Genomic DNA, 14,307 nt, shown 5'->3' on the forward strand with positions numbered 1-14,307 from the left:
GAACTTTCCATTCTAACTGTCTCAGTGTGTTTGTGTATAAAGCAGTACCTCACATAAAGAGCAAATCTATTAATGATTTAACCTATCAGAACATCATAAGATTATACAATACTAGACATTCCTAGGGCATGGATTTACTCAGATGCAGGCTGCACAGAACAACAATAATGTGTTTTAATAAAATAGGATGTAAATTTCAAATATCTACCATTAATAGTTTTTTAGGAAGAAGGTTTGGTTGTTGTCTGTGGTATTCCATTGAGTGTTTGGAAGCTGATGGGCCTACCTGAAGAAATTGTAGTATAGTTATTAAAGGAACTGCATTTCAGTGTAGTTATAGAACACAGTTTTATAGCTCTTAAGTCAAGTCATTATTATTGCTATAGTGTAGTTGTGTTTTGAATGCTGTTGTTTTCTTTTATCATGTAACTGCTTAATACTTACCATAAGACTCGCCTATATAATTATTGATTTATTTCCAGCTCTGGTGTTGTGTGGGAAGCACGCAAGCCAAATTCAAAGCGTTTCAAGCCATTTACTATGAAGGAGTCCCAGATCATAGAGAAAGCATTCCAGTACTATACAAGAGAATCAGAAATTGGGAATTCACCTAATCCCCGTGCAATAGTTGATCCTAAAACTGAGGTTCGTATATTTAACTATTTCTTTATTATTGCCTATAATATGTTGTGAAACTCTCTTGCACTGTCTCGTATCAGTGAAGAATGGTACAGCGAAGATGGTCACATAAGAAAGATTGAAAACGATCCATAATATTACATAATTTTAAATGTTCACCCTTAGTCTGTGTGAACATCTTCTGAAGATGTATATGAACATGAATATAACACAGTCTGCAGGTATTGTATGTTAAAAATAGTTTTATTGCAGGCCATGACAAATGTTTTTAAATCTAGGAGCCAGCACTCGAACCTAGGAGCCAGATAATTATTCTAGTACTCGCATCGTTAAGATACTGGCTTCTAGCCTTCTGAAAAATAAAACATGGTACCAGGCCTAATAGAAATAGGTATTGTAATTTTATAGTTTTATACATTACAAGAGATTACTGCAGAATGTAAAGACAGCAGGACACTGAACTAAATAAGACATGCCACTATGTATATAAATTTATGAAACTTCTCAATTGTTGCATACCGGTACTTATACTTTGATATTGTTCTAAGAAACTTGTAAATTGTAGAATGTAAATAGCAAAGTAAATATTGTCATCAACAACACCAAATTGTACAATTCTTTTGTATATATTATTCCAACATGTTAAAGGATTAATAACTTAAAGCTTAAACATTATTTATCCACCTATCTAAAAATATGATACAAAAAATAACCCATAATTTGAAAGACATCCTTATTGTACCATCTGTGCCTATGCACATGCCTAGGAGCTTCGTATGCTGTCAACATACGAAAATAAATTCCTCAAAATTACGTTATATTTCACTTTACAATAACAGCTCTGTTAAGATAGTAAATTTAATAGCAAAAGCGATTCTATTTTGATTTGTGTCAATTACATTCGAATGGAGCCTCCATGGCTCGGACGGCAGCGCGCTGGCCTCTCACCACTGGATACCGTGGTTCAAATCCCGGTCACTCCATGTGAGATTTGTGCTGAACAAAGCGGAGGCGGGACAGGTTTTTCTCCAGGTACTCCGGTTTTTCCTGTCATCTTTCATTCCAGCAACACTGTCCACTAACAATTCATTTCATCTTTCAGTTATTAATCATTGCCACAGAGCAGTGCAACAGGCCTCGACAGTCAGCACAATTCATATCCTCGCCGCAAGTTGGAGGCTTCATTCATCCCATCCCTGACCCGGTCATTGACTGGAAAACAGGTTGTAGCTTTTCATCAATTACATTAGTCTCTCTACTACTTTCTTTATGACAGGTTTTCTCTATACCAAAATATTGGTAATTGACATTTTTTTTCTATTGCTTATATAATATGGTCTTGTTTATTATTCAAAATAGCATTAACATTAATATCAAAGCAGAAATCGCCCATACTTACGAAGATCTTCGCCGTTGCCTAACCTCATTTCTTGTTCAACCGAGTTCGATAAATCGTACAGTGTGTCAAGGTATTGTGTATCATTACATACTAGTTCAGTGACGCCAAATTGGGAGTTAAATACGAAGGTCGATAAAATATCAACAGGATTTTTGTTCCTGAACACCAACAGTTGGTAGGACTGGCCCCGTGCATCTGCTGTGCTTAGGCGTGACCGTTAGGAGGGGGGAGAGCGTGCTGTTAGATTTTTTGTTCGTAACACTCACGATGTTGGAGCAACTGGTGCACCCCTCCACTGCGCAACACATAATTATAAAATTTCTTGCTCGTGAAGGAGTTACAGCGGCGGAAATTTGCCAGAGATTGACTGCACAGTTCGGTAATCAAACATTGTCAAGGACGCTTGTGTGCCTGGCATAAAAAATTCAAGGAAGGAAGAGAATGTTTGGAAAATCAGCAACACGATCACTGTCCTCGGACCAACATTACAGACGAAAACATTCCTGCGGTTAAAGACAGTATTGACGACGATCGACGGACGAGAGTATCAGAAATTGCAGAACAAGTCGGAATCAGTTATGGGGCTCTCATGCAATCATCACAAACAACCTACAATTCCATAAAGTGTGTTCTAGATGTGTCCCTCACCTTTTGACCGAAAATCTGAAGTTGAGACGTTTGGAGGTCTGTCAGAGGCCTACAGCAAGATTTGCAGAAGAAGGTGATACATTTTTGAGTCGGATCATCACCTGCGACGAAACATGGGTCCACCACTACACTCCCGAATCCAAACAAGCCAGTAAGGAGTGGTGGAGGAAAGTGGAGGCAGTACCATTGAAAGCAAAGACTCAACTGTCAGCTGGCAAGGTTCTTGCAACTGTTTTTCTCTGTCGGCGAGGCATTTTGCTGACTGATTTTTTTTCATGAGTGACGCACAATCAGTGCTGCTTACTACTGCGAGCAGTTGAACAAGGCGAGGGTTGCATATCCCTGCAAAAGACGAGACCAACTGATTCGACGTTGAACATTGTTCGACAATGCGCAGCACCATACTGCATCTCTGTCTGTCTCCAAGCTACAGGAAATGCACTGGACTACACTTGATCATTCTCCTTACAGCCCGGACTTACCATCCTGCGATTTCCATTTGTTTGGACTGCTTAAAGAAGCTCTAGGAGGGCATTGATTTGTAAACCTGTGTGTACACTTGTGATATTTTTCCAGTTAAAGCTGAGTTAGCTTGAGAAATTTTGTCATTTACTTTCGAAATTTGGTCTGCAATCTGTTCTTTTGAACAGGGCCTAGAATTGAAAATTTAAAGCTAAATAACAAAATTTCATCACAAATTAGCGACGTCACAATTTGAAGATGACAAGAGTGTGGAAGGCTTTCTGCACAACTGGCTGGTGACTCGACCCTGTTCTTTTTATGATGAGGGCATCAAAGAGCTGCCCATACACTGGGACAAGTGCATATATTAACTCAAACAGGACGTATCGCCACACCTCTAACCCCCTCAAACCTAACCGGCAATACAGGACACCTAGACCCAAAGGTGATTATACAGAGCCTTCTGGAATTCCACGGGCGACTAGAAGAGAACACTACTAGCTTCATCGAGGGATCGGTCAGTCTGTTAGGAAGGACTAATCTACCAGAGGACACCTTCGTCCAACTCATCACACCGCGGGGACAACTTGCCACCTGGTGGAATAGCTTGAAGGGCTTAAATTTAAACTGGACAGACTTCAAGAGGGAATTCCTTGCTAGGTTTAATTCCAAAGGGGTGAAGAGCTCCGTGAAAAGGAAGCTACTGACTGAGGCACCACCTACTGGCACGAGAGCTAGCGCCTTCGTCCTACAGAAGTACCAGCTCTTCAAGCGTCTGCACCCGGAAGGAAGTGAGAACGAGATCTTACCAGACATCACAGAGCTAGTCCACGATAAGATTCGACCCCTAATGAAAGTATCGCAACCGAGATCCTTTGATGACCTACGTAGAATTTCCAATCGAATTAATACCACAGATATCAGACATCAGGTCAAAACTGGGACAGGTTGAGCAGATCGATATTAGGGTAAGCCAGCTGGAAGGGGATATCTCGAACCTCAAGGAGACTTCATGAGCTGCATAGTCTAGGATCACCTTGTATTCCATCAGAAAGTCATGACCTAATAACCTAAAATGATGTCAGGTATTAGGTTCTGAATCACTGCAACTTCAGTTACAATAGGCATGTTCATGCATTTAGGTTAGTCTGTCTATTCCATCCAAGGACAGACTGCTAATAACATGTCGGCATAAATACAACACGAGTTCATAAGAACATCTCCTGTTAAACCATAACCCCAACTAAACAGTAACTCGTCTCCACCATCACGACCACCTCCTTATATATGTACCTGGCCAGACTTCTAGAAAGATATGCCACAATAGACTTTCTCTTAAATTCTAGAGTGCTTAAAGCCCAGATATAATGTAAAGAATATTCTACATAGTTCTCATCTTACATAGTACCATTCTGGATGTTACAGTGTGTTTCACTATACTGTAGTGGATTACACATCATATATACAGGTAATAATAAATTATAGATGGTACTATTAATTACAGGTCCTTACATTAACTGAACTCATATAAATATCTACACACAGCAGAAGTTTCATGACATAACCTCACAAACAATGCAATCATCCGACTACGTAAATAATAATAATAATAATAATAATAATAATAATAATAATAATAATAATAATAAATGGATGTAAACACTTCATAGCCATACATTACAAGTCATAATAATAATAATAATAATAATAATAATAATAATAATAATACAAGCTTGATAATTGCATTATTTACCCATGAACAAAACCAAACCCCATGGTGCTACAGCCCTTGAAGGGCCTTGGCCTACCAAGCGACCACTGCTCAGCCCAAAGGCCTGCAGATTGTGAGGTCGTGTGGTCAGCACGACGATTCCTCTCAGCCGTTGTTCTTGGCTATTGAGACCGATTATTTACCCATGGGTGAGAGAATATTGTTTTCAAGTTATATCAGTTCATCACACTTGCATCAATCTGCATCTTATCATCACACACAATATTTAAGAATATTACTCATATCAGCAGTGATAAAGGTTTTGTGGAAAGAGACATTATTTTTCAAATATAACTCCACGAGAAAATTAATGGAAATATATTCAAAATTTGACAGAGATGTTCCCTGTAAGATAGTTAAGAAAAGTAAAGATGTTTTATTCTGATGTTTTGTGATAAAAGAGGTGAAATTAGGGTAACTACCTTAAACACAATATCACTATAAATAACTCGCATCCCACAAAGATAGAGGGCTAAAATTTGACAGAATTGTTTCTTGTAAAGATGAAGATTTTAAAGAACAGCATGTCTACAGGAAGACCAAAAATTACAAAACTTAAGAACCAAAATGGAGAAATAGTCACAGATAGGCAAAAGATTACTGGAGTTATTAGAGATTTCTACTACAAGCTGTATACATCAACCATTAATAAACCATCCAGTGATGAACAACTAGCCCAGAATTATACACATGAAGTAACACCGGAAGTAACCACTGCTGAGATTGAAAATGCTCTTAAACAACTAAGGAATAAAAAATCCCCTGGGGAGGATAAAATAACAAATGAAATGCTGAAATTAGGTGGAAGAGATCTACTAGAAGCCGTGAGAATACTCATGAACAAGTGTATTAACTCTGGAAGAATACCAGAAAATTGGAAAAATGCTGAAGTGATACTTCTCTTCAAGAAAGGTGATAAGGAAAATTTAGAGAACTATCGTCCTGTGAGTTTATCACACCTTTATAAGCTCCTGACTAAAATTGTAACCAACCGCCTCACAAGAGAACTGGATTTTTATCAACCTGCCGAGCAAGCGGGATTTCGTAAAGGCTTCTCAACTGTTGAACACATCCAGACTATTCGTCTTCTTCTGGAGAAAACCACTGAGTACAACATCAAGATTCATCTGGCCTTCATTGATTATAAAAAAGCTTTTGACTCAGTGGAGATCTGGGCAATCATGAAGGCACTTCAAAATGCCATGATAAACTCAAGGTATATAAAGCTTCTGGAAAACATTTATGATCAAGCAACAATGGTAGTCAGAGTGGACGAAGACCTCATCACCAATAAAATCCCAGTTGGGAAAGGAGTTCGACAAGGTGACACAATCTCTCCAAAGCTGTTTACCCTTGCCTTGGAAGATGTATTCAAAACCCTTCATTGGGATAATAAAGGAATAAAAATCAACGGGGTATATTTGAACCACCTGCGTTTTGCCGATGACATTGTGCTCATAAGTGAAAATCTAGATGAGCTAGAAAGCATGATCCAAGAATTAAAAACTGCTTCTGCTAAGATTGGTTTGGAAATGAACATTAATAAAACGAAAATACTAAGCCCAGAGAGTCGACCACTTAAAACGGGAAACCAATATATAGAAGCTGTCGATGAGTACATCTATCTTGGACACAAGATAAAACTTGGAAAAGACAACCAACGTGCAGAAATTCCTCGCAGAATAGGTATGAGTTGGACTGCATTCCGAAAACTAAGATTCATCCTCACTAACAAGGATGTTCCAATTAACCTGAAGACCAAGGTTTATAATACGTGCGTGCTGCCAGTTACAACTTACGGTCTGGAAACGATGACTCTGACGAAGGAAAGTGCTCGCAAGCTTCAGTGAACACAACGAGCCATGGAGCGACAGATGCTAGGGATCAGCCTTAGGGATAAGATCCGTTCAGAGGACATCAGGAGAAGAACTAATGTAACAGACATCCTAGAGATAGTAGCAAAACTAAAATGGCAATGGGTAGGACACGTAGCTCGACAAGACTACAACAGGTGGACCTCTAGGATTGTTCACTGGAGACCATGGGGACACAAGAGAGGCATTGGAAGACCCCTGAAGAGATGGCTCGACGACATAAAGCTGTTGGCTGGAACACGCTGGTTCCAAGTGGCTCAAGACCGAAGACGATGGAAGCACATGGAAGAGGCCTATATCCAGCAGTGGATTGAAATAGGCTAGAAAAGAAGAAGAAGAAGAAGAAGAAGAAGAAGAAGAAGAAGAAGAAGAAGAAGAAAGATAATTAAGGAAGTAAGGACTTTTTATTCTGATATTTTTGATGAAGGAACTGAAATAAAGCTAACTCCCCTGCTTACAATATTTAATTCACATTTCCTGTGAAGCTACAGAGCTGCAATTTGGTACAGATGTTTCTGATAAGCTAATTACAAAAGGTAAAGATGTTTCAGTGCTTTGTAGGAAGTATGAGAATAAGTGATTATAAAGCTTACCATGTGACTTAAAATTAAGTTTTCTGCAAAAAAATTCATACACATTTTCTTTGTAACGAATTGTTCTCCAGGAGATTACATTTTGTGTGTCAAAATTCATGTTCCTGAGCACGTTCTGACTAAGTGCCATTTGGTTGGGTTCTTACCCCAGGTGGATTGATCTCTCATATAGTGTACAAATGAGCCTTGGAAACTGATACATAGAGTTGGTAATTAAACTCATTGCATCACCAATGACAGCTTACATGTTGGGTAGAAACATAAGTCAGCAACCAACTATCGGCCCACAAGTATGTTCTACTAGGTTTTTGTTAATGATACTTGTTTGTGGCGTCGACCTTTGCACATATTTTGCCACTTCTTTCACCATATGAGAGGAACCTGTGTGTAAGTGTAATTGCGGAAGTGTAAAGTGTTGAATGTGAGGAAAGGAACGTTAAGGGCAACACAGACACCCAGGCCTCAGGCCAGGGATATTAATCATTTACAATTAAAAACCCCTGACCCGGCCAGGAATCGAACCCGGGGCTGCCAGGTGACAAGCGGATGCGTTGCCCCCTACACCACGGGGCCGGACATGTTCTAGTAGTTAATTTGTATTTTTATAATGTGTCTGTATTTTACTGTTTGTAATGTTTACATAATGCATCAGTGTCTACCAAGAGTTATTAAGGTTTTCATCATCATCATTTTCCAACTCCAGTTTCCCAGGTGTGGTGTACAAGCACTCACCATCGCTTCCTGGCTGCATTAATCATTAATTCATTACTGCTCTTTCCTTGTCTCCTGGTTTGAAACTATCTGTGCAATACTCTGTGTGTGTGTGTGTGTGTGTGTGTGTGTGTGTGTGTGTGTGTGTGTGTGTGTGTGTGTGTGTGTGTGTGTGTGTGTGTGTGTGTGTGTGTGTGTGTGTGTGTGTGTGTGTGTGTGTGTGTGTGTGTGTGTGTGAACGAGCGCGCATGCACGTTAGTGTCATCACAGTATGACATATGACATTTTTTGTAAACTTAACCATAATAGATATTTGATTTGATCCTGTATTGACTTGTCTAAATCTGTTAAAGAAACTATTTAAAATAGTTTCTTTAATAGATACAGTATGACATAGCATAGCCTTGGCAAGGTGCGACTGGCTCAGTGATGTCAGGGACCCACCTCGTGAACTGTCAAAAACTGGGCGTACCTCGCACAGAGACTGAAGAGTTCTAACCATGAGCTGCATTGTGTGGACATTTTATAACTGGGTGGCCTCTAAAATCTGAACTACGTACCATGGAAACCTTTCATACCAATCATGAGACCAAAAATATCATATGTCGTAGATGGGATAACTTATTAAGCAGGAACTTCTTAACTGAGTTTAGCATTAATTTACACTTTGCCAACATACAAATGCATTTCTTTGTTTTAAGAACAACTTTATATTATAACATTTGCTATAAATTGTCTGAACATGTTCACTGCTGCCTTAAGTCTATAAATCACTCCAGAAGCTGATAAGTTTATCTACTCTCTCTTTAGGTCGGAAGGCAGTAGTTTTAATGTTGTTAAGTCACTTTATGCACACAGGAATAAAACTCGAGGTACAATAAATTATCCTAGGTGCTGGTTGACGTAAAAGTGAGTCAGAAAGAGAGTGTTTATAATACTGCACATATACATCTTCACATTCCACTGAAGCAAAATGTTGCATTTTTTGGGTAACAGTTGTTCACATCTAAAAAAATTTGTTCAACACTGCTTGTCATATTTCTAACTTAATACAAGTATGCAAATGTATTTGCAAAATATGTATCAGACAAATAAGAAATACCGAAGACAGTAGCACAAGATGCACGAAGTTTGAGGCTGATTCTTCCATACACGAGTCTGCTCAGTTTTTGTGTCAGGAAGTGCATGTTTAAAGCTGTTCCCTGCTAATGAGAATGTTATTGAAATTCATTGAATGTAATGTGTAAAATTATTTCTTCCACAGATTGACTTTCAACTTGGAGAGATGATCCGTCCACACAAACGCTTCTTACGTCGTGTCTTCCAAACTGGTCTCTGGATACAGATTAGAAACTCCGCTCATCAACAGCAGTTACATGCAAAAGTGAACCGCATACAGATCGACAATCAAATGCACGATTGTGTGTTCCCTGTCATCCTGGCACCAACTCCACTGCCCAAGAGTGTGGTAGCTGATAATGGTACTATTTTTCATTGTGGTTAGAGTAATATTTAAAGTAACAAATTTTCACACTGGTTGGAAGGAGTATCATTATACCAGCTTGAACAGAGTAATGAATAGTTTTCAATCTTAAAGCAGCTCTCTTGCTTCCTGCTACCCTCTTCATTTTCGTGTATCTTGATTATGTTCTCTATACTCTTCTTTTCCTCCTGCATACCAAACCTTTTAAGAGCATCCACCAAGTATTAGTTTGTCTCAGCTCACGCTCAATCAAAGTTCTCTTCCTTTTTAAGTTTTGCAAGAATTTTCTCCTGTTGTCTACTCTTTCCAGAAACCCTCTATTCACTCTCTACACTCAGCTGATCTTTTCCATCTGTCATACCCACGTCAGGTCCTTCCTTCCTTCCTTCCTTCCTTCCTTCCTTCCTTCCTTCCTTCCTTCCCTCCTTCCTTCTTTCCTTCTTTCCTTCCTTCCTTCCTTCCTTCCTTCCAGGGGTCCTGGGTTCAATTCCCGACAGAGTTGGGTATTTTAATCTTAATTCCTCTGACTAGGACTGGGTATGTATACAGTCATCACATTACAATTCATCATAGGTGGGGCCTCATTCTCACAGACACACAGGCATCAGTTCAAAGACCTGAACCAGGCCCTTCCAGAGGCCATATGTCCTTTTTTCATTGACCAAGGGATTTTTAATAATCCTACATTTTTTACTATGGAGAACAATATAGAGGAAAATGATATAGATAGGGAATCCCTATGGAAATCAACATCTATTTCATCTGATGGCCAGGCAGGCATCAATTTTTGAAAATGAGACGAAGTCTCCCATAGTGCATTGGCTCTGCCGGTGGCTCCAAGTAGCCTATGCATTGGCCTCCACGGTATACACTAGCCAATCGTCTTGGTAGGTGTGCTATTTACCAACTGATGAGCCCAACTTAGCACTCTGGGGTGAAACGCTGGCAACCAGGAAGGAGTTAACTGGAAAATTTACAATGTCCAGTAACGGACCAACTATATTGGTACTATAGAGTAAAATGTCAGAGAAATTCGGTTTGGGTTCAGAAACACTTTTGTTACTCGTACTAGGAAGGCTCTAGTGTCTGTCCAAGTTTTGGTTCAAAAATACATTTACCAACAAGCAGATTGTCTTTGCTTTATTCATTGATATTGAGCAAGCTTTTGACTACAGTAAATATAATATGCTTGTACATCAACTGAAATGTCTTGGGCTTGGCAGTAAAGAAAATTTGCCTTATGTTGCACCAACCATCTTACAGCGATGACGGGATAGGAAAGGGCTTGGAGTGGGAAGGAAGGGACCATGGCCTTAAGGTACAGCTCCACCATTTGCCTGGCTGAAAATGAGAAACAACGGGAAAACCACCTTCAGAGCTGCCGACAGTGGGGCTCGAACCCACTACCTCCCAAATGCACGTTAATAGCTACTTGATCCAAACCGCACAGCCACTTGTTCGGTAACATTAAAAAAGTTGCCATCAGAACTGTATTGGAACCTGGCAGCAAACATCAAAATTGGAGACCATGTTACTGAAGAGGTCAAGATATAGAAAGATGTGCAACAGGGTTATTTCATCTGTCGATTTGTTTCAAACATCTCTGAAATTACTTTTCTAATTGCCCTTGATTAAGCTGATAAAAGAATCAAGATAAACATGAAGTGAACAAACTTTATCTGGTCTGCAGATGACACCGTGGTACTTGTCGACAACTTTGAAGATCTTCAGGTCCTTTCTAACAGTATCAACAAAGTAAGAAAGGAGTCTGGCCATACAATATTCATAAAATAAAGAAGTGGTAATCATCAAGCAGAAAATCACCAATACTGTTATCACCCTGGGTGGAAACTCCATTGAAAGGGCGTCACATTTTAAGTACCTAGGGTTTTGTTTGGCACAAAATGGGATGCGCAGTTAGAATTTAAAACTAAAATCAATGTTGCAAGAAGTCTTTTTCTGAAATTAAAACATCTTGTATGCAATCTTGATGTCTGATTTGAAGCCTGTTTGCTTGTCGTGAAGCATTGTGTGTTATCATTATTACAGTATGGTGTCAAAGGATGGACATTAAATGCTTAGCCACTGAACAGACTGCATGCCTTTGAAAGTGCACATGTATCCCATGGATACACCACATCACCGACAAGGTACTGCATCATAACGGGAAAATATGAAGTCTGAACCATTGCAAAATATAGAAAGCAGTCTATTTCGGTCACATCTTCAAAAATAAGTATAGCATGACACTGCTGATCATGGAAGGCAAGAGAGAGGGGTCAAAATGGACATGAACAAAGAAGATTATCTTAGGTGTGGAATCTCCAACAGTGATTAGACAGCACAATACAGAATTCTGATACGGCAATCACAATACAGTAAAACCTTGATAATTCGAGCTCTGTTAATTTGCAGTAGCGTGTAATTCGAAGTACTCTGAGAGTTCCCAGGATGTAAGATATGTTTTTACATGTGATTTGAATTGCTTAGTTCGAAATATGGATAAATCCATCCCATAAGTACAAATTGTTTCTTTTTTAATTTGAAATTTGAGATTATAGATACCAAGATCATGTTTTACCATGCTGTTGTCATATCTACACTGCTTTATGGTTGTGAAACTTGGGCACTACCATCAGGATATCAAAAAGCTAGAATGCTTTCATCTGCATAACTTAGATCCATCTTGAACATCAAATGGGAGGACTGTGTCATCAACCTTATAGTTCTTGAGAAAACACATGCTGTAAGCATTGAGGCTAGTATCATTGGCCACCGTCTCAGATCGATAGGACACTTCAGTCACATGAGTGAAACTAAGCATCCTCATCAACTCCAGTATGGTGAACTCTGCTCTGCCACAAGACATCATGGAACCCCTTTGAGGCATTTCAAGGATCAGCTAAAGCATACTGTGAAAAGAGCTGGAATCCTGGAATGCGCTTGCTGAGAATCATACACTTTAGTGCCACACTGTTTCTACATCAGTTACGGTGTTTGAAGAACGACAATGTGAAGAGGATAAATGACAAGCACAGAAGCTCCATCAAGCTCAGCCCCGCCCTCCTCCAGCCATTCCATGTGATCTGTGTGGACGTGTGTTTCATGCCAAGATTGGTCTACAAATTCATATGAAACATAGCTATTCACAAATCATTGCAATTCTGAAAATGTAAACTGCTTATGAATATGTTTATTCAGATACGAGTTGTAGCCGATGACAAATATATGAACTATTTTCTCGCATAATAATTGCTTGCAATAATAATATAACAAAGAAATAATAAAGATTGAGGAGGTGCAGGTTGGAAAGAAATAGTTAGGAAAGGTTGTGGAAGTAAGGAAAAATTCAAGGTACTTACAAGAAAATTGAATTTAGCGAAGAAGTCGGCAGAGATAACATGAGGGCTGATGACTTTCGATGTTAGGCCCCTTTAAACAAGCAAGCAACAAGCGAGATAACATGATGGCAAGCATAATTGACAGTCATGTATGAGTTTTAGTGAAAAATGGAAGGGGATGTATGGTTCCAGAAAGGCCATTCCAGGAATCATAAATGACCAAGAGGAGGGTATATGTGAGGATTTACAGAAGGAAAAAGTATTTAGTTGGCTATATGTAAATTGGATATAAGGATAACGTCCAGGTAGAGGAAGTGACTAATGTGAAGAAGTACTACTGGTTATGGGCTAGAAGACAGCAGGAGTTGTGCATGCCACTATTAATTCATTATGGGTTCTCCGAATGAACCTGTAAAACGAGCTCAAACACGAAGAACACATACCCATTTGGCAGAGAGCCAGCGAGCATGAAGATCACGAATGGTTTGTTTCATAACCAATGAAATTATGACCATATATGGTCATATTTCCTTTATTCACAGCATAGATTCAAATATAAGTATGTTTCCACCAAAATCCGCACATGGCAAGAATAGGCTGTTCTACAATTTATATCCTTTTACACAACATCACTCATACTTTTTCCACCCGTAACGTTCATCACCATTAATTTTTGTCATTACGTTGGTGCAGTACTAATGATTTTTAGTGTCTTTCCATAGTTGTTTTACATACCCTTTTTCATGGTTTATAGCTGCCTACTGTCAATGCCGACTTCTGTGAGTGCATAAGAATGGAGATCTAACAGAGATTTGAACTATGCTAAGCTGATTGATGCAAACATTGCTGGTGAACATATTCCTCTGTGCACGTTTTCTCCAAGCATAAATTTTTACAGTATTTTTTTTATGAAAATGATTCATGGAGAATACTCTTGTGCAGACTTCAATCATTTAACACAACCATCATAAATGCATATCAGTTTTCAAATTTTGCCTCTGTTGTTGCCACTTTTGGCACTTTTATCGTACTGAGTTATGATGACTCTTGTATAGGAGTGAGTGACATATGGTGACATAAACTTAACCTAATAATTTTATTGCATTTACTGTTACCATTTGCATTGTGAAAATGGGGTTGTTTATACTGAATTATGTAGCTGTTTTATATCTTGTTTCTAACAGTGCCCTGTTGTTTGTCATAGGGTCAAAATATTGTTCTTAAATTGTTATGCAATTGATAAGAGAATGTATTAAAGATATTTGGCATTGACACTTAATTTGAAGTCCAATTTTTTAGTCCTAAATGCTTTCAGGTAACAGGGTTTTAATGTATATACAAAATTACTCTGCGACGGTTGCTAGCCTTCTATTTGGTGGTGGTGGT

General features: G+C 38.9%; 1 protein-coding gene across 1 annotated transcript in view; it reads left to right on the top strand.

Annotated features, from left to right (window-relative positions):
• LOC136884060 (intermembrane lipid transfer protein Vps13) overlaps positions 1–14,307 on the top strand; it is an 816,621-nt gene that overhangs the window by 665,625 nt on the left and 136,689 nt on the right. Inside the window, exons 46-47 of the mRNA XM_067156088.2 lie at positions 483–645; positions 9,362–9,578. Coding sequence (XP_067012189.2) covers positions 483–645; positions 9,362–9,578 — 380 coding nt within the window. The remainder of the gene's footprint in view (positions 1–482; positions 646–9,361; positions 9,579–14,307) is intronic.

The sequence above is a fragment of the Anabrus simplex genome, chromosome 1, assembly GCF_040414725.1.
Source record: "Anabrus simplex isolate iqAnaSimp1 chromosome 1, ASM4041472v1, whole genome shotgun sequence".
NCBI classification, from domain to species: domain Eukaryota; kingdom Metazoa; phylum Arthropoda; class Insecta; order Orthoptera; family Tettigoniidae; genus Anabrus; species Anabrus simplex.